Raw genomic sequence first — 27,278 nt, forward strand, 5'->3', positions numbered from 1 at the left:
ATTTCCTACAGTGCCGTCCGTGATTGGAAAGGACTTCCTCAGGAGGAACACCCTCTTCCTTAGAACACGTTACCCTATATAGCTGCATAACTTTGTAAAAACCAAATTATAGTCATTTCAATAAAACAAAACTACTTTCTAACAATATGTTAAAGATAAAATGCTGCATTACAAACCACTTTTTTTTAATTGCAAGTAAGCTTAGAATGGTTGTTGACAAAGCATTAACTAAATCATTGACCAGTTTTCAACATCAATTTTTCCCTGCTGATTGGTGCTAACCCTTTTGGAAACATTGTTGGTGTCCAGTGGTGATTCTTTAAATAGTTTTTGTCCAATGGCAGTCACAGTAAATTCGCAATTTAAAAGTTTTCTACTTAACATTGAAACAGATTTACATTAAGCAATGATGATTCTAATAGGCGCTTTAAAACCCCTTTTGTTTGAAAAATGTGTTTTTTCATCCATTTTAAATCATTGTTGGAGTAGATATATTACAAACAAGTCTACAATTTTCAGTTTAAATCTTGTGCTGAGTTTGGTAGTATCTGTTTCATTCATACAATGAAAAATTATGAATTTCACCCTAAAAACTGGCAAAGTTAAAATAATTTTCATACTAGCTCTTAGCATGTTGATTTGACTAACCGCAACTTCTGATAGAAAATTATTTTAAATGTTATCAGATCTAAGTAATATTTCAGCAAAATAAATTTTTTAACATTGTTTCTTAGCCTTTAAAACAATGACAAATATTAGTATATGATTCTGATTTCCATATCCTCGTGCTAAAAGAAAAACACCAGAAACCATATATAAAAGGGTTTTCCATAGGTGTGATAGCTCTTTGCCTTTGCCAATGAAGAACAATCCTTCAAAAACATTATCCCTATGAAACTATCAAAAATAAAAACTGTGTGAGGATTGCAAACACACTGGTAAAATCTCTTTTCATATTTTACCAGTTCAGGATTGTTATATGATCTCTAAGCAATAAACGCATTGGAGAGGTACTTTGGAGAACTAGAAAAAGTCTGAATAACTCAGAATAAGTTTGTCAAAGCAAAATGGAGATAGCAATGCTTCACATGACTTTGCTGAAGCCAAATTGAAGCAATGTATATTAAAGCATCCTGTATAATGCAGGATTCGAGGTAGTCTCTATTGACGTTCAAGTTCTATAAAGTGATTAACACTTTGGAATGGCTTTTAAGCTTTAATTTATTGTTTTTCCTTCTTGTTATTTTGAGATAGTAAGTTTTGTTTCATTAACAGAAAAAGTTACAAAGTACTGTGAGGAAGACGGGCTTTGGTACACGCACCCTGGCAGCAACATATCCTGGTCCAACTATACTATGTGTAACGCTTTCACTCCTGAGAAGATGCAGGTAGGTTCTATTTCAAATTTCAGTATTGGGTGAGAATGCCATCATCTGTGCATGGAAATTTATGCCTAATTGTAAAACACCTGCTACCAAGACGCCAACTATTTTGTAGAAGGAAATCAGATAATGACCTGTCAATTCTAGGGACTCTGTGAAGTGGCACTAGAGAAAATGATGTTTTACTTCTTCGTTGGCATTCTGTCAGTGAGAGTTCTGTGAGCATGTGGAATCAGGCCATTTGTGGCAAGGGGAACGTGTCCATGGAGCAAATGATGGGATTCCCTGCAGTGCCAGACATTAGGCAGCATTTCCAGGAACTGCCTTAACATCTCTTCTCCTGAAAGAGTTCCAAAAGTACAGATTTCTCCACAAGTCACCAGCTAACGGTTGTCCACATCCCTGTCCTGAGATGTCTATGACAGTTTTACTATCAAGCCTTGAAAGAACTCTAAGAATGGGGCTTCTCATCAGCCCACTGATAAGCGTGTGGCTGTTTAGATTATTTTCAGTGGAAGTCCATTCTAACTTGCTACTTCTTGTGTCTTACTGGCTGTTAAATATTTTTACTATCTTAGCTTAGAAACATTTAAGCCAGTGGGGCAGGGCGGGGGAGTGGGGGGCAGATAGCTACTGCCTTCTTCAGATGCTTCAGAAATCTGAAAAGATCATTAAGTCTACCACCAGCCTCCTCTCCCTACAGAGCTGGGAGAAACCGTTGGTCAGCATTTAGCACACAGGGCATCTCTGCACAGCCCTGGTGGCTGCAAGAGAAACCTATTGTTTCCTTCAAAGATAGGCCTGTATGCTCAGTTATTGCGAAGTTGGAAGCTATACGCACATCAGTGCTTTTGTTTCCTATAGAGAAGCTTTATGAGTATAGAAAATTTTCCTTCCATTAAAAACAAAATAAACAACAATTAAAAACAAAGAAGATGAATAGATAGCTTAGAGACCAGTTGACTAGAGGGACATCTCTTCACAGGCACAGGCTGAGGGCACCAAAGCCAGTTACCGCTTCCACAAATTGCTAAGTCACCCCTGAGAGTCAAGACACATGCCTACATCCTAGAGCTATTTATTTAACAAGGTCTGATTGAAATGACGTGTCAATGAGTAAGGAATTTCCTGAATGAATGCTGATTACTTTACAGCAAAAAAATTTATTTTAACTGAATTGTTAGAAAGAGTGCACATCAAAATAAACAATTCTCAGTGCTGCCACATTTGACCTCTTCACACACTCTGGCCACATCTGAGAAGGAAATAAAGTATTTTAAGAATAAATACTCCCCTCTAGGCACCTAACATAATGATTGAAATTCTATGCACAAATCTTCCATCTATATACAGGCAAAAAAAAAAAAAATCAACCTAGAATTTATTTAAATAAAAAAACAAACACTTCTCAGTCTTAAGAATGATACAAAAATGGCAAATAAATTATGAGCTGTTGATTTAACCTTACACATTTAGACAATTCTATTTCAGAAGCATAAATATTTTTTAAAGTATTCTAGAGGCAACTGAAAGAAAATGAATTAAATTATATAAAATTTCCTTACAAATAAAATATACAGAGATAAAAATAAAATCCTGGCATGCCTATATATCCAAATTAAAAACAGTACTTTAAATGGCAAGGGGACTCAATATGGTAAACTATTTAAAAGGGAAAACTGTTAGAAAATGCTACACCTGTTTTTGTCTAGTGGTAAAGTTAGAAAAAGCCAGAAAATGAATTCCTGGGGAAAAAAGACAGGAGCTGAGTGTTTTCTTGCAAAGATTCCTAAATACCTCCTAAGAAGGAACCTACAAGCTATACTGAAGTTTTTATCAGTTCTAGGTATAAACCAACTATTCCAGATTTACTATCATTACCTGCAAAGATAAAAAGCACTGTTAACAGAGCAGTATCAACAATGAAACTGATGAACAATATGTAAATGCCTAGTGAAATGATGCAACCACAATTCAGGATAAGTTGACACGTTCATTTTGAAACTCTAAGGCCTACAAGGCAATACCTGTTTCTGTCTAGCAATAATGCACATAACCAAACAAAGGGCTCTGTTTTGTGAGCCTTTTAAGCAGAATTAGTGTTTCAATCTCAGACCCTTCACAAGGAAATTGATAAGAATCAAAATGTTCAAGGGTAATGATTTGTACATAAATGGTGCCTTTCTCCCAGGAATTCAAAGAACTCCATAGAAATTTTCCAGCTTATCTACACTGCATTCACATTCATACCAGGACCCAATAAGTTACTGAAAATACCTTAAGTTCCTCCCACAACCCAATAACCTGTTGTGGGAGGGAACTTAACACCAGAAGCCCAGAGATTATGTTGTCCTCCTTTCAAACCATTGCCCTCTCTGAGTCTCTGGTTTTTTTCACCCGCAAAATGGATATTACAGTCTCTTTTTCTCCCAGACAAAATAGAATACAGGGTGCCCAGCTCTGAAAACAAGTTAGGTGCGTAGAGAGTTCTACCTATCAGTAAATAAAGAAGGAAATGATCCACTATTGTCAGAGAAGTGTCATAGGTCCACCTGCCCCTAAATGTCTCTCCCATTGGCATCATAAACATAAAAGGCAACGTTGGAAAATATAACAATGTGGAATAACATAAGTAAAGAACTTAGATTTAAATGCTGAGCTATGTCTACTGCTGGTCAAAGATTATACCTAAGAGGTGCTATTTCTTTTCAATTTGGAACACACATTTTAGTTTGTTGAAAATTAGAGTTAGGGATTCATTGTATTTTTTTCCATATCACTGTTCAACTGACCCAGCAACATTTATTGAAAAGACCATCCTTTCCCTACTGCCCTATAGCATCACCTTATCATATATCAAGTGACCATACATGTCACTACATGCTTCTGGACTGCGTTGCACAGGTCTATTTGTCTCTCCTTGCACCAGTATCACACTGCTGGATTCCAGTGGCTTTATAACAAATCATGATGCTCCATAGAGTAGGTCTTACCACTGTGTTCTTCTTCAAGATTGTCCTGGCTATATTTTTTCTTTGTATTTTCAGTGCAAATTTTAGAAGCAGTCTGTCAAATTTTACATGCAAAGAAACCTTGTGATCAGTTTGAAAATTTTGAGATCTTTATCTTCCAAACATTGAATAGAATATATCCCTCTATTCATCTCTGTCTTTAATATCGCTCAATAATGTTTTATAGATTTCTGTGTAGAGCTCACACGCATCCTTCTGCAGATTTTTTTTTAAGTTATTTATTTATTTTTGGCTGCGTTGGGTCTTCGTTGGTGCGTGCGGGCTTTCTGTAGTTGTGGCGAGCGGGGGCTACTCTTCCTTGTGGTGCACAGGCTTCTCATGGTGGCTTCTCTTGTTGTGGAGCATGGGTTCTAGGCATGCGGGCTTCAGTAGTTGTGGCTCGCGGGCTCTAGAGCGCAGGCTCAGTAGTTGTGGTGCACAGGCTTAGTTGCTCCACAGCATGTGGGATCTTCCCGGACCAGGGCTCAAACCCATGTCCCCTGCATTGGCAGGCGGATTCTTAACCACTGCGCCACCAGGGAAGTCCCCCTTCTGCAGATTTATTCTCAAGCATTTGTTTTTTTAATGCAATTGTAAATGCCACATTTGAAATTTTATTATTTGTTGTTTATGTATTAAAACTGTTCTCATTTTTATATCCAACAATTTTTATAAAACTCACTTATTAATTTTAGTAATTTATAAATTTTATATTTTATATGTATTGTATTATATCAGCTGCAAATAATAACAGATGGATTTCTAGGTAGCCATTAAATTCATCTACTTTCTGTCTCTAAGAGATTTGCCTTTTCTGGACATTTCATATTAATAGGATTATACAATATGTGGGTTTTTGTGACTGGCTTCTTTCAGTTAGCTTGATGTTTTCAATGTTCGTCCATGTTATAGCATGTGTAAGTACTTCATTCCTTTCTATGGCTGAATAGTATTCCATTCTGTGGACAAACCACATATACCAGTTGATGGACATTTATGTTATTTCCACTTTTTTTTTTTTTTTTTTGCGGTACGCGGGCCTCTCACTGTTGTGGCCTCTCCCGTTGCGGAGCACAGGCTCTGGACGCGCAGGCTCAGCGGCCCTGGCTCACGGGCCCAGCCGCTCCGCGGCATGTGGGATCTTCCCGGACCGGGGCACGAACCCATGTCCCCTGCATCGGCAGGCAGACTCTCAACCACTGCGCCACCAGGGAAGCCCCTAAACATTTTGTGTACAAGTTTTTGTGTGCACATATGTTTTCATTTATCTTGGGTCGTCTTTTTCTTGATCAGTCTTGTTAAGGGGTATTGAAATTATTTTTTTTAAGAACTAGGTTTTGTCTTTGATCCACTCAATATATATTCAAGTTCTCTTTATCATTTCTATTTCCTTTCTTTTACATTCTTAAAGTTTAATTTTCTTTAGATGGAAATTTAGGTCATTGATTTTCAATCTTCTTTTCTCACATATGCATTTTAGTCTTTAAACTTCCCTCCATGCACAGCTTCATCTACATCCAAAAAGTTTTGGTGTGTCGTTGTGAGTTCTTCTTTGATCCGGTGTTTATTTAGAAATATATTGTTTGCTTTTCGACAGTATGAAGGTGTTTTTTAAGTTATCTTTTTATTAATGATTTCTAGAGTATTATGGTCAGTGAAGATGCTATTTAAGATTTTAATTATTTGAAATATATTCATTTGCTTTACTGACTAGTGTATGTCAATTTGGATATTCTTTGTGCATTTGAAAAGAATGGGTATTCTGCAGATGTTGTGTGCAATGCTTATTATATGTGAATTAGTGAAGTTTGTTGAGCATGTTGTTCAAATCTTCTATAGCTAGATTTTTCCTCCCTGTGTTCATTCTGTTGATTACTAGGAGCTGTCAGTTTTTGCTTTATGCTCTGTGTGGTTTGAGTTTATATTATTAGGTGCATAGACATTTAGCATTGCTGTATCATCCTGACTTAACATCTGGACTCGTATGATATCACACCAGTTTTCTTATGGTTAGTGTTTACCTGGGCCATCTTTTCTCATTCTTTCACATCCAATATTTCTGTATCCCTGTGTTAAATAATGTTCCTTACAACATGCAATTGCTTTAAAAATCATCTATTCCAACCTCATGATTTTACAGATGAGGACTACTGCAGTCTGGAAAATTGAAGTGACTGGACCTATGAGTGTCACACAAACACTTAACAATAATACTCTGAGTAAAGAACGCTCTGATGAATCCCATCTTCTATTCTTCCCACCATGTCATGCATATTCCAGTAAAACTGATATTCTTAGGAAAGTTAATCTATTAATCTAATTTATAATTCAATATAATTTAATTCTCTGAAATATTTGTTATCATTTTAGTCATTTTTTTAAAGGAGAAAAACATTTGTTGATTTACACTATTTAAAAATAAACGTTTTCGGGCAGAAATTGAGACACAGATGTAGAGAACAAACGTGTGGACACCAAGGGGGGAAAGCGGTGGGGGGGGGGTGGTGTGATGAATTGGGCGATTGGGATTGACATGTATACACTGATGAAAAAAATAATAATAAAAATAAACTGTTTTCCCTCTTCTATAATAATTTATTCACCTATCTGCTTTAGTAACTGGTTTTGTTGTTGTTGTTGCAGAATGCATACATTCTGTACTACTTGGCTATTGTGGGTCATTCTATGTCGATGTTCACCCTGGTGATTTCCCTGGCGATTTTCATGCTTGTTAGGTAAGTACACCTATAGCATCTGCCTTTTATTTTCTTCTCTTAGGTACTAAAATAAATGGTATACTCTGCAAGAGTGTTGGGCAGGGAGAAGTCTGCTGATTACAAGACATGTAACACTGGGAGTCATGAAGTAGCAAGAAAAATGAAATTAATTAAAATATGTTTTTTAACCCTATCTTTGAGGAAAATAGGATGGATACATATAATTTTCAAAGGCGATATGCCTCCTTCCCAAAATGAAATAATCCTGTGAGCCCGTAAATACACTGCATTAACATGGTAAAGTTCCACTTACCATGGCTAAGCTTCCATGAAGTATTGAGGAAATAATCCTCCTCCTTCTTTTACCCTCACTCTAAAATATGGAGGTGGCCACAAGTTCAAACACACCCTGCTTAATTGTGAGCTGTACTGTAAGTGGATTGGGCCAGAAGAGAAGTGGGGCTGGTAAGGCCATGATCATGTTCAGCCAGAAAAGGAAGTTTCTTTTGGCCTTAACTAACTCAGCCAGAGTCGAGGAGAACCTCTAGAAGAAGATGGCCTGTTGTCAAGTGTCAGTTTTTTGCCCTTGCACACCTACCATTGTTAACTGAAAGTGTCTTCTAAGAACTGTAAGAAACAAAATTCCAATGAGGGTTTCTATTCTGAGGCTGTGTCCGTACAAATGATTGCATTACCTATTGCAAAATGATTAAGTTGATATAGATACTGATTTTACAATAATGGAGAATTTAAAATATTCTATAGTTTTAGGAATGACCACAAAGTATGTGAGATAGTAACATGTTAAATTTGATCCTAAAAACATGTCCTAAATTTCATGGCATTTTTTTAAATCAAAGGCAGGAGGCATGCTACAGTGCTATTTCCTTCCACTGATACTCTTTTTAGTGATATTACACAAATGATTAAAAAAAGTTCATAGGCACAGACTACAAATAATTCTCCACACTTAAAAGATGTGATATGTAATTAAATGTATAGTGATTCATATATAAAATAACAATCTTAATTTGACTTTTGTTAAAATATTGCCATGATAATACTAGAAAAAATTAAACCAAGGGGAGAATCACACTTACCACACCCTTAATACAACTACAATTATTCTTTCCCTTGACCCTATTTTTTATTTTTTTTTTTTGCAATACTCAGGCCTCTCACTGTTGTGGCCTCTCCCGTTGCGGAGCACAGGCTCCGGACGCGCAGGCTCAGCGGCCATGGCTCACGGGCCTAGCCGCTCCGCGGCATGTGGGATCTTCCCGGACCGGGGCACGAACCCGTGTCCCCTGCATCGGCAGGCGGACTCTCAACCGCTGTGCCACCAGGGAAGTCCTCCTTGACCCTATTTTTAATCTTTGCGTATAACTTACATCATAATTACATATTGTATTATGTCAACATCATCAATTTATGTTGATTAAGCAATATAACTGAATAGCAAGTTTTTAACTGAATAGCAAATAATAACAAATAAGCAGAGAGTGAGCTTCTTCCATATTTGGTTTAACAGGAGAAAGACTGATAAAGCAACAAGACATGAAGGATTAATTATTAGAATAATTTTTTCAATTATAATCAGAATACAGCAGAGTAAACACATAGCATGATTAATCTTTGAATGTCTATTCATTTTTCAACTACACTTGACCACAGAGCAAAAATACATCATCATGGCTCTCATATAACTTTGATTAAAAAGTCTGTCACTAAAAGTCTATTCTTTAAATTTGTAACTCTGCAATTAATAAATGTACACAGGACTTTAAAGATTAAAAAATGTCGAGGGAGATCTCTTAGTTCTTCTCCAGTCACTTAAATAAGTGATGAGGTCTGAGAGCCAAATCAGCAAAGAAAGTAAGAATGTTCTTTAAATAATTTCTCTATTAAGCCACTAAAGATGGGTGTTTAAAAGTGTAGCACGTAAGCAAAGTGAAATATTTCTCAATTCCAGTTAGTCCCCAAACAAAATTAATCTGGTAAAATCCTTGGGAGTGGGGGCATACTATCTAGGAAGCACAGATTTTGCCCTTACTGTCTCTCTGTTTCAAGAACCTTCCAAACAGTAACTTAAGTCTTGGGTGGAAAAACATGTCTTATTGAGGTAGAATCTGAATATAACAATGGGAAGACACAAAGTGAAACAGTTGGTTCTCTAGGGTACACATAGTAAAAGGTGACTAGGATACAAAAAACACACATGCTGAGATGCTAAATATTCAAATCCAGAAGCAGTCATGTCTGATTTTTATACCTGTTCTTAATCTTACCTTAAATCTGCCCAAACTAAAACTATCAATGCCATCTGTTTTCCTTAAAGTATGTTTCTAATTCGTCACATTTTTTCTTACATTTGGATTTCAGAAATATTCAAAGTGACTATGAAAATAAAAATAAAATAACTGATTTATGACTGCATTTATCTTTTAATTAGAAATATTTTCCCAGGTGTTTTTCAAACACTCAACATCACCCTTGTGATATTTACTGCACATTACAAGGGGAGGTTTTACAATTTATGTACTTAAATGGCATCATCTGTGTGAAACCTGAGCAAGCAATAATCATCACTCCCTTGCTTAATTCTGCACGCCCAGGGTTGAGTTATTTTGCAAAATCCAAATAATCAATTTCATAAAACGTTCATGAAACCAAAATAAGAAGTTACACTCAGCTCTGCTTCTGAGACCTAATGCCTCATTCATAATCATCCCATTGAAATCTCACTCTAAAATCCTAACATGTGCCTTCTAGGGTCTATGAAAAGGAGTAACCCTGCAGGTGTCCTTCTCAAACCAGCAGGCCAGGAAGGCCTGCAGAGGAGTTACTGAATATATGGGAGGCTGTAGAACTGCCAATACTTTGCTAAAAATCCTGGGGTATTACTCAGAATGAGATCATTACGGCATGCCGCTAATCTTAATGTTATTTTACTGTGAGCATTCAGGAGAAGATAAAAGGCAGGACTGTGTAACCTGAAACAAATAAGAATCACGCTCCCTGTGCTATTGGAAAATGATTGTAGAAATATATATAAAGTCTTCGTTATTTTAAAAGAACAAAATTGAACTTCTAGGCCCTCTTCAAGATAAAGGAAAATTTTTTCAGTGATTTAAATCATAGAAAAGGCAATACTGAAGATCTTAACTGTACAAAGTGGCAGAGTTAAAATAATATTCAGGATGATATACAGGTTACTTCTGATCCACCAATTAAAGGTTGAAAACAGCCTTTTTAGGATATTTGGTTTAGGACCTATACTGGGAAAAATAGTTAGGAGTAGTACCATGGAGAGGAATTAAATAGAACCATCAAATTACTTAAGACTCCTCACGGCTAGATGCCAAGAGTTAAATGTCAATAAGAGGGTTAAAATGAAAATACCTTTACAGAAGACTGGCTTGAGAAAGTCACATAAGTGGACATTTGGGTTTGTTTCCTGCCATTTTAAGCAAGTTTGCAATAAATTCACTTATCTCATCAGTTCCATGTACAATTTATCAATTTACATTTCTGCATAATAATTCTAAATACTAAAATATCTCACTGTTTTTTCTTAAGGAAGGTCCAATTATAGAACATTCATTAACATCCATTTTGACTACTTGGTACCAAAGTACTACTTGCTGATTAAATATTGTGAATATCAATTACTCTTGCCTGAAAGTTAACAGAGATATATGCTGAAAGAGAAGTGTGTTCATTGCATTACATTTTCTACATTACATTACACTGACCACGTTGGCCAAAAAAAAAAAAAGTTTTCCACTGGGACCTCTAAAAGGAAGATTGATTCCTCTATTACTCAGTATTCCCTATTATTCTATTTCACATCTTTATAGAGGATGGATAGATAACTATCTTATATAGTATCCTATTCTACATCTCTGGCTGCCTTCCTGTTCCTCCAGAGAAACCATTAAATCAACGGCAGCAAAAACAGCCTCCTTTCTCCCAACTCACCCTTGACATGGCAGGACACCAAAGGTAACTGTTGGTCATCGCTTGGCACATGTTCACTCATAGAACAGTAGTAATAGGAAAAGAAGCAAGAGTTATGATTGAAAGGGAGTTCCTTAAGGATAAAGATTTTGTGCTAAATCCAAAGATATAAAGTCCTTGTCAGATAGGAAAGATGTATAACATACTGTTCTGAATTTTTCTAGGAGTTTTAATGCAATCCATTTCACATTCCCTCCCTCCCTCACTCCTCTTGTCCATCATGAACAAGGTATGATACCTAAGTAAAGGAAAACTTAAAGTTGTGTTTTGTCCTGTGATATCAAACTGATCTATACAATCTGCAAGACTCAAGGCAAATATTAAGCACCTTCTCATACAACTTCAAGATCCCGCAAGCACACATATACACGCATGGGATACCAATAACTTGAAACAAAGTTTTCAATGTGAAAGATTTATACCAGGTAAATTAAAATCATAAATATGACATTTAGCTTTAACTTTAAAGTGTGACATCTTGAGATTCATATGAAAGTAAATCATTATCCTCACATGTGAATGACACCTTGATGGGGCCAAGACAGGAGTAGATTATATTGTCTTATCCTCCCACTCTTGGAGAATCTATAGTACTTATAGTTCCCTGTCACTCAGAGTAAGCAACATCCTCTCCATCTAAATACCTGTGGTTTTTTTGTTTTTTGTTTTTATCAAGAGGAATAAAGTAGAGCTATTTCTATTTCATGCCATTTCTACTAAAGACATTTCAGGTCTGACAGGAAAATGTCCGCTTCTCTCATGTTCATTCAGGCAACAGTATATTTGTATTGAGAACAATTAAACACATAATTTCTTAAGTTCAGTTAGTCCTCTTCAGCATCCTGTACCTCTTTCAGAACATTTATTATAATAGTAAATAATTATGTAATGTATAAGGTCCCAGAAAGCAGAAGCTGTCTGTTTTGTTTACCCATATATCCCTAGCATCTAAAAGAGGGTTTGAATCAGAGTTGGATACACAGTAATATGTGTTGGATTATTGAAAGAATTTTAATAAAGTACCTTTAACTCGCTTCAAAAAGCTGAGTGTAAATGTCATCAAGTAAGTGTAGTAAAAATTTTAAAACTCAATAAGGGGAAATTATATTGAAATCTTCAAGAAGCAGACTCATATATTAGTCATATTCTTCCTTTGGAACCTGACAGTTTATCCAGCTTTAAACCATCACTTTCTCATTGTGTACATAACACAGTACTGTATATAGGTTTTACGTAATGTTGAACAACAGAGTAATGTCCAATATTAGTTAAGAATCTGGCAAATGTTCAGTATGATACAAAGTATGAAATACGAGATCATCTAGCATTTAATGTAATTCTCTGTACTGGAAAAACTGTTTAGTGGTCACGGCTCAAAGAAAATTGCTATTATATAAAGATTTTTAATGCAAAAAAAGAGTATTAAGCCCTACTGTGTGTCAGAAGCTGTGCTAGGTACACAAAACAAATTCCTTTAGCATTTCCATTCTAGTAAGAGAAAATAACAGGCAGTAAACAAATATACGATATGTCAGGAGGCAGTAAGTTGTTAAGAAGAAAAAAAAAACAGGGATACAAGGACCCAAGAGTAAGCTGGAGGTGGAGGAAGTATATTTTATTTAGGGCAGTTCTGGTTTACACAGGAGACTGAACATTAACCAGTTCTGTAAGCTAATATCCATTGACAGATTATTGAACGCTACCCAATCCAAAGAAAATCAGGCATGAGAATAACAATGCTGAATGATGCATTCATCCATACTCCTTAGTTATGCATAATGTCAACTGTCGTTGGTTTAAGCCAGGCTGAATCCAATAATGAGAACACAGATATTTGCCTCCCAGTGAGAAGAATTATAAAATGCTATTACGACTGTATGAAAAAGGGCAGGTCAGATGTTTAACAGTTACTTTATGGGAAGAATTTATGCAGTATAAATGGGCGTGATGTTTTACATAAATATTTTTTTCTTTTTAAAGCCTTAAATTTGCATCCTACTTTTTTTTTTTCCCAGTACGCAAGCCTCTCACTATTGTAGCCTCTTCCGTTGCGGAGCACAGGCTCCGGACGCGCAGGCTCAACGGCCGTGGTTCACGGGCCCAGCCGCTCCGCGGCATGTGGGACCCTCCTGGACTGGGGCACGAACCCGTGTCCCCTGCATCGGCAGGTGGACTCTCAACCACTGCGCCACCAGGGAAGCCCCCTGCATCCTACTTTCTACAGTACTGTTAAAAAACCAACTAGGTTCAGTTTATTTAACAAAATTTTCTGCTGCTACATAAAGTAGCACATGGTAGTGTGTGTGAGAAAAAGAGAGAGAGGGAGAGAAAGTTCTCCTCTAAACCCCATCTTTACCATTGGCTGCCTCCTGCATTCTACTCCTGCTCAACAAGTTGAGGATTTTAAAATATTCTGTATTAACTATTTACTAATACTTGTGCTTCCTGAAGAGTTGAAAAAGGTAGCTACAATAATCAAAATATGCTCTAATAGTTGCCCTTATTGCTTAAAGTTACTTTTTACTACAGATAATTGACAACTCATTTTTCCTTTGATTTGAAAATATAGGAAGGCATTTTCATGACCCATTTTTCCCCAGAATTTTCTTGTCAAAATGCCTGGGATTCTAGCTTTATTCCATGAAGATTTTTTAGGAGTAGTTACTATGATCACTCGTTGGCATCATTAACTGAATGTTAACGTTAAATTTCTCACATTATGCTAAATATTTTTTGACTGGATCAAATATGGTAAACACGAGATTTTAATTCATCTAGGATAATCACTCCAATTTTGTTATAGCCGTCCTGCAGGCTGTCTACATTTGCATCAAAAAGTGAAATAGGAGGGGCTTCCCTGGTGGCGCAGTGGTTAAGAGTCCGCCTGCCGTTGCAGGGGACACGGGTTCGTGCCCCGGTCTGGGAAGATCCCACATGCCGCAGAGCGGCTGGGCCCGTGAGCCATGGCTGCTGAGCCTGCGCGTCCGGAGCCTGTGTTCCGCAACGGGAGAGGCCACAGCAGTGAGAGGCCTGCGTACCGCAAAAAAAAAAAAAAAAAAAAAAAAAAAAGTGAAGTAGGATATTCAAACTAATGTTTATTTAGATGAACATTCACACAAGTACACAAGTACAGATTTATGAAGTGGAGGAGAAAGGAATGAAAAATGCAGCAAACCGTTTAGTACGCCAGAGGTGGGGCATGGCTGTTCCAACAAGCAGTGCATTTGGATAGGTCCCAGGTCCAAACCACACTGTGCCTCAGCACGAGATCAGATTTGAGACCAGTTAGAATTCTCTGCCTGTGTCTGAGCTCCACCATCAGGAGGACATGGAAAGAAGGAGCCATAGGGTTGATTTCCAGTTAGAATACAAGAAATAAGAAGGTATTAAAAGAAATGGTGAAAGAAAAGGATGACAGGAGAATTAATAAAATCTGTGTATGTGATGGGCCAAGGACATGGATTCAGTCAGGCTGTCAGGCAGCCTTGTTTCTGACTTCAGGCTCTGTTATCCCATTTGCCACTCAATTTCTGCCGGGTTACATCAATAGAGAGTCGACATTTCATCTGAAGCACAATTCCAAACCCTAATAGTTTCTCTTGTAAAAGTCCTTCTCTTAATTAATTTTATGACATTTGTTATCATTGAAAGTGATTTTTATCACTCACTCTTCTAGTTATTGTAGGAAGTCACCCTGAGGACTGAAAACTATGAGCTACCAGAAAACTGTCTGTAAAAATCAGGCAGAAAGGTAGTAATGAGTCTTAAAGATGAAAACAGCTTCACTTATTTCTATATGTTCTTTCCTCTGTTGCTAAAGAAAATATTAAAAATATTTACAAAGTGGGTTTTTTTTTTCCAGGTACGTCAACATTTTGGCACTGGTTAATGCTTTCTGTTACTTTTTCCTTCCAGGAGCCTTAAGTGCCAAAGGGTGACTCTGCACAAGAACATGTTTCTGACTTACGTTCTGAATTCTATCATTATCATCATCCACCTGGTTGAAGTTGTGCCCAACGGAGAGCTCGTGAAAAGGGATCCGGTAAGCACTACATGATTTGTTTTTAATTTTATTTTCAAGGATATAATAAGTATAAATAGTGAATATGGTGTCATTGTCTTACTTAAGCAGCTGTTTATATATGTAATAATACTTTACAATTGAGTTTTGCATTTAACAAGGCACATCATTTCTGTGTAATTATTGGAAGTAATGGTTATATGCTATAGTAAAGGGCTGGGAATGATAAAGTTATAGCCCAATAAGAATCATACCGTAAATAATGAATTTTCATGACTAATCAATAATTTATTAACATCTATGGGAAGTTCACTGAGCACATATACTAGGTGTACTAAAGCAGTGCTTTGCAGTGGCCCCAGTGTGTCACTAATGGGTTACAGGTGTGCATAAGTATTAATCCCTCAGCATTCTGGTGCCGAGCTGGTCTTGGGCCAGTCACTTCAGCTGCAAGTAGCTATGCATTTACTCTAGTGATTCATATAAATTTTATCATGTTCTATGTTTGCATGACTTAGAAAAAAGATTTAAATGTCCCTAGTTCAGGCACTGTCATCTCCCAGTCTCTGCTAATGGCCCCCATTAACTGAGCTCAACCAGAAACCAGAGGGCGAGGAAGCCCTGAAGGAGATGTGCAGAGCAACTTCTCCAGGCCCAGGAGCTGGGTAGAGAGTGCATTTGAAAGCACAAACAGAAGTTATCCAGCACACAATGAATGGCCAAGGGATATTTTCATTTTTGTTTCTCTGCTTAACTGTGTTATGCAAGCATCTGTAGATAGCCTCATCTTTCAAAACTGGCATTTGACAGCTCTGCCAACCCAATGACAAAAATGCGTGAAATCTGCCCAGGGCGTGCATCCTGCGTGACAGTGGCATGGCATGGGAAAGCAGCTTAATTTGGCTTCTAATGGATCCACAGTGCTAATAATTTTTGCAGTGTGAATACATCCAGAAAGGCATTGTGATCCATCTTTTAAAACCATGGCATCTGTTATTGAGACAGATCCCTGTCTTAGGTGCAGAATGGGTTTACCTTGATGAGTTTTCGTCTTTCATGTCAACTGATTTTAATAAAAGTAATCTCATTTCACTTAATCCTCACAAGACCCCAGCGAAGGATGGATATTCTCCCCATTATTTTTTTAACATCTTTATTGGAGTATAATTGCTTTACAATGGTGTGTTAGTTTCTGCTTTATAACAAAGTGAATCAGCTACACATATACATATATCCCCATATCCCCTCCCTCTTGCGTCTCCCTCACACCCTCCCTATCCCACCCCTCTAGGTGGTCACAAAGCACCGAGCTGATCTCCCTGTGCTATGCGGCTGCTTCCCACTAGCTATCTATCTTACATTTGGTAGTGTATATATGTCCCTGCCACTCTCTCACTTCGTCCCAGCTTACCCTTCCCCCTCCCCGTGTCCCAAGTACATTCTCTGCATCTGCATCTTTATTCGTGTCCTGCCATCTCCCCATTATTATTATTTTTTTATCTTCTATTTTCTTTTTTTTAACATCTTTATTGGGGTATAATTGCTTTACAATGGTGTGTTAGTTTCTGCTTTATAACAAAGTGAATCAGTTATACATATACATATGTTCCCATCTCTCTTCCCTCTTGAGTCTCCCTCCCTCCCACCCTCCCTATCCCACCCCTCCGGGCGGTCACAAAGCACCAAGCTGAACTCCCTGTGCTATGCGGCTGCTTCCCACTAGCTATCTACCTTACGTTTGGTAGTGTATATATGTCCATGCCTCTCTCTCGCTTTGTCACAGCTCACCCTTCCCCCTCCCCATATCCTCAAGTCCGTTCTCCAGTAGGTCTGTGTCTTTATTCCTGTCTTACCCCTAGGATCTTCATGACATTTTTTCCCCTTAAATTCCATATATATGTGTTAGCATACGGTATTTGTCTTTCTCTTTCTGACTTACTTCACTCTGTATGACAGACTCTAGGTCTATCCACCTCATTACAAATAGCTCAATTTCGTTTCTTTTTATGGCTGAGTAATATTCCATTGTATGTATGTGCCACATCTTCTTTATCCATTTATCCGAAGATGGACACTTAGGTTGTTTCCATCTCCAGGCTATTGTAAATAGAGCTGCAATGAACATTTTGGTACATGACTCTTTTTGAATTATGGTTTTCTCAGGGTATATGCCCAGTAGCTGCATCATATGGAAGTTCTATTTGTAGTTTTTTAAGGAATCTCCATACTGTTCTCCATAGTGGCTGTACCAATCAATTCACATTCCCACCAGCAGTGCAAGAGGGTTCCCTTTTCTCCACACCCTCTCCAGCATTTATTGTTTCAAGATTTTTTGATGATGGCAATTCTGACTGGTGTGAGATGATATCTCATTGTAGTTTTGATTTGCATTTCTCTAATAATTAACGATGTTGAGCATTCTTTCATGTGTTTGTTGGCAGTCTGTATATCTTCTTTGGAGAAATGTCTATTTAGGTCTTCTGCCCATTTTTGGATTGGGTTGTTTGTTTTTTTGTTATTGAGCTGCATGAGCTGCTTGTAAATTTTGGAAATTAATCCTTTGTCAGTTGCTTCATTTGCAAATATTTTCTCCCATTCTGAGGGTTGTCTTTTGGTCTTGTTTATGGTTTCCTTTGCTGTGCAAAAGCTTTGAAGTTTCATTAGGTCCCATTTGTTTATTTTTGTTTTTATTTCCATTTCTCTAGGAGGTGGGTCAAAAAGGATCTTGCTGTGATTTATGTCATAGAGTGTTCTGCCTATGTTTTCCTCTAAAAGTTTGATAGTTTCTGGCCTTACATTTAGGTCTTTAATCCATTTTGAGTTTACTTTTGTGTATGGTGTTAGGGAGTGATCTAATCTCATACTTTTACATGTACCTGTCCAGTTTTCCCAGCACCACTTGTTGAAGAGGCTGTCCCTTCTCCACTGTACATTCTTGCCTCCTTTATCAAAGATAAGGTGACCATATGTGCGTGGGTTTATCTCTGGGCTTTCTATCCTGTTCCATTGATCCATCTTTCTGTTTTTGTGCCAGTACCATACTGTCTTGATTACTGTAGCTTTGTAGTATAGTCTGAAGTCAGGGAGCCTGATTCCTCCAGCTCCGTTTTTCATTCTCAAGATTGCTTTGGCTATTCGGGGTCTTTTGTGTTTCCATACAATCTGTGAAATTTTTTGTTCTAGTTCTGTGAAAAATGCCAGTGGTAGTTTGATAGAGATTGCATTGAATCTGTAGATTGCTTTGGGTAGTAGAGTCATTTTCACAATGTTGATTCTTCCAATCCAAGAACATGGTATATCTCTCCATCTATTAGTATCATCTGTAATTTCTTTCATCAGTGTCTTATAATTTTCTGCATACAGGTCTTTTGTCTCCTTAGGTAGGTATATTCCTAGATATTTTATTCTTTTTGTTGCAGTGGTAAATGGGAGTGTTTTCTTGATTTCACTTTCAGATTTTTCATCATTAGTGTATAGGAGTGCCAGAGGTTTCTGCGCATTAATTTTGTATCCTGCTACTTTACCAAATTCATTGATGAGCTCTAGTAGCTTTCTGGTAGCATCTTTAGGATTCTCTATGTATAGTATCATGTCATCTGCAAACAGTGGCAGCTTTACTTCTTCTTTTCCGATTTGGATTCCTTTTATTTCCTTTTCTTCTCTGATTGCTGTGGCTAAAACTTCCAAAACTATATTGAATAAGAGCGGTGAGAGTGGGTAACCTTGTCTTGTTCCTGATCTTAGTGGAAATGGTTTCAGTTTTTCACCATTGAGGATGATGTTGGCTGTGGGTTTGTCATATATGGCCTTTATTATGTTGCAGAAAGTTCCCTCTATGCCTACTTTCTGCAGAGTTTTTATCATAAATGGGTGTTGAATTTTGTCAAAAGCTTTCTCTGCATCTATTGAGATGATCATATGTTTTTTCTCCTTCAATTTGTTAATATGGTCTGTCACACTGATTGATTTGCATATATTGAAGAATCCTTGCATTCCTGGAATAAACCCCACTTGATCATGGTGTATGATCCTTTTAATGTGCTGTTGGATTCTGTTTGCTAGTATTTTGTTGAGGATTTTTGCATCTATGTTCATCAGTGATATTGGCCTGTAGTTTTCTTTCTTTTGACATCCTTGTCCTGTTTTGGTATCAAGGTGATGGTGGCCTCGTAGAAGGAATTTGGGAGTGTTCCTCCCTCTGCTATGTTTTGGAAGAGTTTGAGAAGGATAGGTGTTAGCTCTTCTCTAAATGTTCGATAGAATTCGCCTGTGAAGCCATCTGGTCCTGGGCTTTTGTTTGTTGGAAGATTTTTAATGACAGTTTCAGTTTCAGTGCTTGTGATTGGTCTGTTCATATTTTCGATTTCTTCCTGATTCAGTCTTGGTAGGTTGTGCATTTCTAAGAATTTGTCCATTTCTTCCAGATTGTCCATTTTATTGGCATACAGTTGCCTGTAGTAATCTCTCATGATCTTTTGTATTTCTGCAGTGTCAGTTGTTACTTCTCCTTTTTCATTTCTAATTCTATTGATTTGAGTCTTCTCCCTTGTTTTTTTTTGATGAGTCTGGCTAATGGTTTATCTATTTTGTTTATCTTCTCAAAGAACCACCTTTTAGTTTTATTGATCTTTGCTATCATTTCCTTCATTTCTTTTTCATTTATTTCTGATCTGATTTTTATGATTTCTTTCCTTTTGCTAATTTTGGGGTTTTTTTGTTCTTTCTCTAATTGCTTTAGGTGCAAGGTTAGGTTGTTTGTTTGAGATGTTTCCTGTTTCTTAAGGTGGGCTTGTATTGCTATAAACTTCCCTCTTAGAACTACTTTTGCTGCATCCCATAGGTTTTTGGTCGTCGTGTCTCCATTGTCATTTGTTTCTAGGTATTTTTTGATTTCCTCAGTGATCACTTTGTTATTAAGTAGTGTATTGTTTAGCCTCCATGTGTTTGTACTTTTTACAGATCTTTTCCTGTAATTGATATCTAGTCTCATAGCATTGTGGTCGGAAAAGATACTTGATACAATTTCAATTTTCTTAAATTTACCAAGGCTTGATTTGTGACCCAAGACATGATCTATCCTGGCGAATGTTCCATGAGCACTTGAGAAAAATGTGTATTTTGTTGTTTTTGGATGGAGTGTCCTATAAATATCAATTAAGTCCATCTTATTTAATGTATCATTTAAAGCTTGTGTTTCCTTATTTATTTTCATTTTGGATGATCTGTCCATTGGTGAAAGTGGGGTGTTAAAGTCCCCTACTGTGAATGTGTTACTGTCGATTTCCCCTTTTATGGCTGTTAGTATTTGCCTTATGTATTGAGGTGCTCCTATGTTGGGTGCATAAATATTTACAATTGTTATATCTTCTTCTTGGATCGATCCCTTGATCATTATGTAGTGTCCTTCTTTGTCTCTTCTAATAGTCTTTATTTTAAAGTCTATTTTGTCTGATATGAGAATTGCTACTCCAGCTTTCTTTTGGTTTCTGTTTGCATGGAATATCTTATTTCATCCCCTTACTTTCAGTCTGTATGTGTTCTAGGTGTGAAGTGCGTCTGTCGTAGACAGCATATATATGGGTCTTGTTTTCGTATCCATTCAGCCAATCTGTGTCTTTTGGTGGGAGCATTTAGTCCATTTACATTTAATGGTAATTATCGATATGTATGTTCATATTCCCATTTTCTAAATTGTTTTGGGTTCGTTATTGTAGGTCTTTTCCTTCTCTTGTGTTTCTTCCCTAGAGAAGTTCCTTTAGCATTTGTTGTAAAGCTGGTTTGGTGGTGCTGAAGTCTCTCAACTTTTGCTTGTCTGTAAAGGTTTTAATTTCTCCATCAAATCTGAATGAGATCCTTGCTGGGTAGAGTAATCTTGGTTGCAGGTTTTTCTCCTTCATCACTTTAAATATGTCCTGCCAGTCCCTTCTGGCTTGCAGAGTTTCTGCTGAGAGATCAGCTGTTAACCTTATGGGGATTCCCTTGTGTGTTATTTGTTGTTTTTCCCTTGCTGCTTTTAATATGTTTTCTTTGTATTTAATTTTTGACAGTTTGATTAATATGTGTCTTGCCATGTTTCTCCTTGGATTTATCCTGTATGGGACTCTCTGTGCTTCCTGGACTTGATTAACTATTTCCTTTCCCATATTTGGGAAGTTTTCAACTATAATCTCTTCAAATATTTTCTCAGTCCCTTTTTCTCTTCTTCTTCTGGAACCCCTATAATTCGAATGTTGGTGCATTTAATGTTGTCCCAGAGGTCTCTGAGACTGTTCTCAGTTCTTTTCATTCTTTTTTCTTTATTCTGCTGTGCAGTAGTTATTTCCACTATTTTATCTTCCAGGTCACTTATCCGTTCTTCTGTCTCTGTTATTCTGCCATTGATCCCATCTAGAGTATTTTTCATTTCATTTATTGTGTTGTTTGTCGTTGTTTGTTTCATCTTTAGTTCTTCTAGGTCCTTGTTAAATATTTCTTGCATTTTGTCTATTCTATTTCCAAGATTTTGGATCATCTTTACTATCATTATTCTGAATCCTTTGTCAGGTAGACTGCCTATTTCCTCTTCATTTGTTAGGTAGGTTTTTATCTTGCTCCTTCATCTGCTGTGTGTTTTTCTGTCTTCTCATTTTGCTTATCTTACTGTGTTTGGGGTCTCCTTTTTGCACACTGCAGGTTCATAGTTCCCGTTGATTTTGGTGTCTGTCCCCAGTGGCTAAGGTTGGTTCAGTGGGTTGTGTAGGCTTCCTGGTGGAGGGGACTAGTGCCTGTGTTCTGGTGGATGAGGCTGGATCTTTTCTCTCTGGGAGGCAGGTCCACATCTGGTGGTGTGTTTTGGGGTGTCTGTGGACTTATTACGATTTTGGGCAGCCTCTCTGCTAATGGGTGGGGTTGTGTTCCTGTCTTGCTAGTTGTTTGGCATAGGATGTCCAGCACTGTAGCTTTCTGGTCCTTGTGTGAAGCTGGGTGCTGGTGTTGAGATGGAGATCTCTGGGAGATCTTTGCCGTTTGATATTATGTGGAGCTGGGAGGTCTGTTGTTGACCTGTGTCTTGAAGTTGGTTCTCCCACCTCAAAGGCACAGCATTGACACCTGGCTGCAGCACCAAGAGCCTTTCCTCCACACGGCTCAGAATAAAAGGGAGAAAAAGTAGAGAGAAAGAATTAGTAGAAGTAGGAAGAAAGAAAGGAAGGAAGAAAGAAAGAAAGAAGGAAAGAAAGAAAGGAGGGAGGGAGGGAGGGATGGTGGGAGGAAGGAAGGAAGGAAGAAAGGAGGGAAGGAAGGGAAAAAGAAAGAAGGAAGATAAAGTAAAATAGAAAAGTAAAATATAATAAAGTTATTAAATTAAAAATAATTATTAAGAAAAAATAAAAAAAACAAAAACAAAAAAACGGACAGATAGAACCTTAGGACAAATGGTGGAAGCAAAGCTATACAGACAAAATCTCACACAGAAGCATACACATACACACTCACAAAAAGAGGAAAAAATCATAAATCTTGCTCTCAAAGTCCACCTCCTCGATTTGGGATGATTCGTTGTCTAAAGGAGGGAATAAAGGAAAGAAAGAAAAAGAAAGAAAGAAAGAAAGAATATAAAGTAAAATAAAATAGTTATTAAAATTAATTATTAAGAAAAAAATTAAAAACAAAAAAACGGACGGATAGAACCCTAGGACAAATGGAGACAGCAAAGCTATACAGACAAAATCTCACACAGAAGCATACACATACACACAAAAAGAGGAAAAGAGGAAAAAATCGTAAATCTTGCTCTCAAAGTCCACCTCCTCAATTTGGGATGATTCGTTGTCTATTCAGGTATTCCACAGATGCAGGTACATCAAATTGATTGTGGAGCTTTAATCCGCTGCTTCTGAGGCTGCTGGGAGAGATTTCCCTTTCTCTTTGTTCTCACAGCTCCCAGGGGCTCAGCTTTGGATTTGGCCCCGCCCCTGCGTGTAGGTCACCTGAGGGCGTCTGTTCTTCGCTCAGACAGGACAGGGTTAAAGGAGCCGCTGATTCGGGGGTTCTGGCTCACTCAGGCTGGGGGGAGGGAGGGGCACGGAGTGCGGGTTGAGCCTGCGGCGGCAGAGGCCGGCGTGACGTTGCACCAGCCTGAGGCGCGCCGTGCGTTCTCCTGGGGAAGTTGTCCCTGGATCCCGGGACCCTGGCAGTGGCGGGCTGCACTGGCTCCCGGGAGGGAAGGTGTGGATAGTGACCTGTGCTCGCACACAGTCTTCTTGGCGGCGGCAGCAGCAGCCTTAGCGTCTCATGCCCGTCTCTGGGGTCCGTGCTTTTAGCCGCAGCTCGCGCCCATCTTTGGAGCTCCTTTAAGCAGTGGTCTTAATCCCCTCTCCTCGCGCACCAGGAAACAAAGAGGGAAGAAAAAGTCTCTTGCCTCTTCTGCAGGTCCAGACTTTTCCCCGGACTCCCTTCCGGCTAGCCGTGGTGCACTAACCCCCTGCAGGCTGTGTTCACGCCGCCAACCCCAGTCCTCTCCCTGCGCTCCGACCAAAGCCTGAGCCTCAGCTTGCAGCCCCGCCCACCCCGGCGGGTGAGCAGACAAGCCTCTCGGGCTGGTGTGTGCCGGTTGGCACCCATCCTCTGTGCGGGACTCTCCCCGCTTTGCCCTCCGCACCCCTGTTGCTGCACTCTCTTCCGCGGCCCCGAAGCTGCCCCCCTCCGCCACCTGCAGTGTCCGCCCGTGAAGGGGCTTCTAGTGTGTGGAAACCTTTCCTCCTTCACAGCTCCCTCCCACTGGTGCAGGTCCCATCCCTATTCTTTTGTCTCTGTTTATTCTTTTTTCTTTTGCCCTACCCAGGTACTTGGGGACTTTCTTGCCTTTTGGGAGGTCTGAGGTCTTCTGCCAGCGTTCAGTAGGTGTTCTGTAGGAGTTGTTCCACGTGTAGATGTATTTCTGTTGTATCTGTGGGGAGGAAGGTGATCTCCGCGTCTTACTCTATCGCCATCTTCCCCTCCTCCCCCCATTATTAACTGAGTAAATGGAGGCTCAGTGAAGGCACGTGTCCTACACACCATGGATAGTTAGACGTAGATAGTTGTCCTACACACCGTGGATCGTTAGATAGATAGATTCACACCCAGACCTGTCCCATGCAGAAGCCCATCCTCTCTCCTCTGTACCACATGGTGCTCTTGATTATCTTGATTTCTTTCCTTAGGAAGATTGTTCTTAAAGATATTGGCTCAGCCATTTCAAAGTAATGGTTCTTCATAATTAGACAAGCACACTCCATTTCATTAGGGAAGCTGACTCCCACTAAGATTAAAACAGGTGTAGAAGCCATTAACCAAGAATATCTCAGCAAAACTCAAATTTGGAGCATCCCATTTCCCATTAAATATGAAAACCCTGAGAAAGTTACTATCTGTACAAAGTAGGCCAGGAAATGGCACTTTAGTTATTGAATAATCAGCCCACCAACCTGGGAGCAGAGGTCTTGTAATTCTTGAATAGACTCTCTCCCATCTCTCTTGTGCGGGGTCTCACACCCACATGTTATGCCTCCAGCCCACCCTCTGGATGTAGGGTAATGGGCGCTTTTCATCCATTATGAGATCATACTAAACCTGTTATCCTCCTGAAATAGTATACATTCAGGACTTTTTCTGAGTTCACTATTAAATTGTAGAAGCCATTTAACCTTATCCATCAAATGAGAGTAATAGAAACTGCTCTTACTTCCAAGGGGTTGTCCCAGAGTCCCAAAGAAGCATAAAGCTTTTAAAAATTCCCAAGAGCGTGATATTGCAAACGATTGCTCACAAGGTTACTGCTAACCCTTGCCCTGTGGCTAGCTCCCTAGGTCTCTGCACATGACTTTCCCAACCAATCTGTTACTCTGTTCGTTTTCTTAGACAGGTAAGTTATCATTGGCGGATGTTTTCACTTTCATAGGTACTTTAGGGACAGACATTCCTAGGTACTCGGGCAGTCACAGCACACAGGCTGCCTCCTAGCCACCAAGCAGCCAGCTCGGCTCTGCCTTCCAGCTCCCCTATTGCCTCGAAACCTTTAATAAAGCCTGTAAGCAGGTATCTAGGGGCCTGGCTTAGCCACAAAGCAGCTGATTCCCTGGGAGAATGTGAGCATAGGGGAGTCAGAGAAATTAATAGGAAGCTTTCTTCTGGATATGGAGATGGGAGGGTGGCTGTCTCACATTAGGCATTCTCAAAGTGACAGAAGTTTGAAAAACTGAAAAGAAGTTTATCTTTATGGCATGACTAACCCCGGGTTCTCCTAATCAATATCTTTTTAACCTAACAGACTTGGGTTTTTTTTTTTTTTTTTTTTTTAGCTATGCAAGAGTAAACTTCCTAGGAAAAAACTATAAAACTCTTGAAAGGTAGAACTTCATCCAATCAATCAAGTGTTTATTGAGCACCCCAAACTCAAATTTTAGTCTTCAGGCAGAACTAAATTCTTATCATTTGCGGGAAATATCTATTTATGACATTCTCTTCACAATCCCTAGGAATATGCCCAGCCTCACATGGAAACAGCTGCCTATGTCTTGCAACTATATATGTGAGACTCAGTCATTTATCTACCTATTTCAAAGTGTGTGTATGTCTCTTTTTTAGTGGAAAACAGAGGAGCAAAAAGTCTGATTTTGCTCTGTGTGCCTGAATGAGAAGTCTCCTTTCCTCTAAGATTCAAATGAGAATAAGCCACCAATCACAGCCCACTTACAGTGGAAAACGGAACCTGTGTGAGCACACTTCGCCCTCTTCCACATTTCCAAATGTCTGTTTTCTTCCACAGGACAAAATCTGGAAACATGTGCCTTTCACCAAATACATATAAATAGCATAGGCTAAAAACCAAAGACCACAACGACAGAAATTAATTGATGTTTGTAAATTGTGAAGCATACAACTGGCCCAAAGGAAAAAAACTAGGACATTTGTTGTTAGTACTTTCTCTATTTGAACAGTCTTTGTTTTACAGTGAGATTTTGGTACATCTCTTATCTAATCCTCCACATACAACACAGGACTGCTTTCTCTAGGCAGGCAAAATTAGTTCAAGAAAAGGGTAGGAAAGCACTCTCAAGTAGATGTATCTTGTATGTTATTCATTATTGAAAATGCTTATTTACTATTTCCAAGAGAGATATAGGTCTTAAACTTTGTATTGTACCTTATCTTGAAAATGCATATTCTGTCATAAATGCTATCATAGAAGTCTAATTTCTTGAGGATCTTTTCCTATCCAAAAGACTATTAAAGTAAATTGCAGTTGGAACTACAAATGCAGGCATTAAGAATAAAGGAATTTTCCCTGTTGTAATATATTTGAATACCCAGGGGATAAACAAGAACTAGGAAAGGTTCAACCAGGTTTAACTAGAAAAGCCCCATCTTTCCGAGCAATAAAATTCCCCACCTTTAAAAAGACAGAAAATAACAGCCAAATATTGAGAGTCATGTCATCAACGTATTACTAAGTCATGTGCAACATCAGATATTTTAAATTACTCTAAATAAATTATATGAAATACTGCATTTTTCTTAAAAAACTGACATTCCAGAAAACACTAGATTAAGGTCCTCCCTAGCCAAGAAAAGTGGAGATAATAAAGAAAAACCCAAGATAGAAGAGACAGACAAAAAAAATTAGAAGAAATTTTTGAAAAAGGGAAGATATTAGACATTTTCAGTCTACAAATATTTATTGAAATTGCAATTAACATGAAAAACATAACCAAAGTCATAAACTAAAGCACATCCGTCAGCACTTCATCTCTGTGATTCAAGCATATGTCTCTTTTCTATAAAAAAGAATACATAATTTTCTATATAAAAAAGAATATATAATTTTTAAAGACTCTTTCTTAAGCAAACTAAAGACAGAATTGTGGGTTGTTTTTTTTTCATTTTGACCCAGTTCTCAGGTCAGTGAATCAGTAGTTAAGAGGCAAAAATATTTTCCTTCCCAGTGCCCAAGGGGATATATTAAAAAGAAAGTTATTTCTTGTAAAAGGAGGCTGCATTATCCCAGTGCTTTCACACTACTTCTGTAAGGGTTTATTTTGTTGGGGGCAAAAGAAAACAGTGTTCTCACTTCTCAGCAGGGAATCTCAGTGGGTTTATGGTCCCTTTC

General features: G+C 38.3%; 1 protein-coding gene across 1 annotated transcript in view; it reads left to right on the forward strand.

Moving 5' to 3' along the window:
• The window catches only part of CALCR (calcitonin receptor), a 67,492-nt gene that overhangs the window by 13,139 nt on the left and 27,075 nt on the right, over positions 1 to 27,278 (forward strand). Inside the window, exons 4-6 of the mRNA XM_079931067.1 lie at positions 1,276 to 1,388; positions 7,037 to 7,128; positions 15,046 to 15,172. Coding sequence (XP_079787193.1) covers positions 1,276 to 1,388; positions 7,037 to 7,128; positions 15,046 to 15,172 — 332 coding nt within the window. The remainder of the gene's footprint in view (positions 1 to 1,275; positions 1,389 to 7,036; positions 7,129 to 15,045; positions 15,173 to 27,278) is intronic.

Source organism: Stenella coeruleoalba (genome assembly GCF_951394435.1).
Source record: "Stenella coeruleoalba genome assembly, chromosome: 9".
Taxonomy (NCBI): domain Eukaryota; kingdom Metazoa; phylum Chordata; class Mammalia; order Artiodactyla; family Delphinidae; genus Stenella; species Stenella coeruleoalba.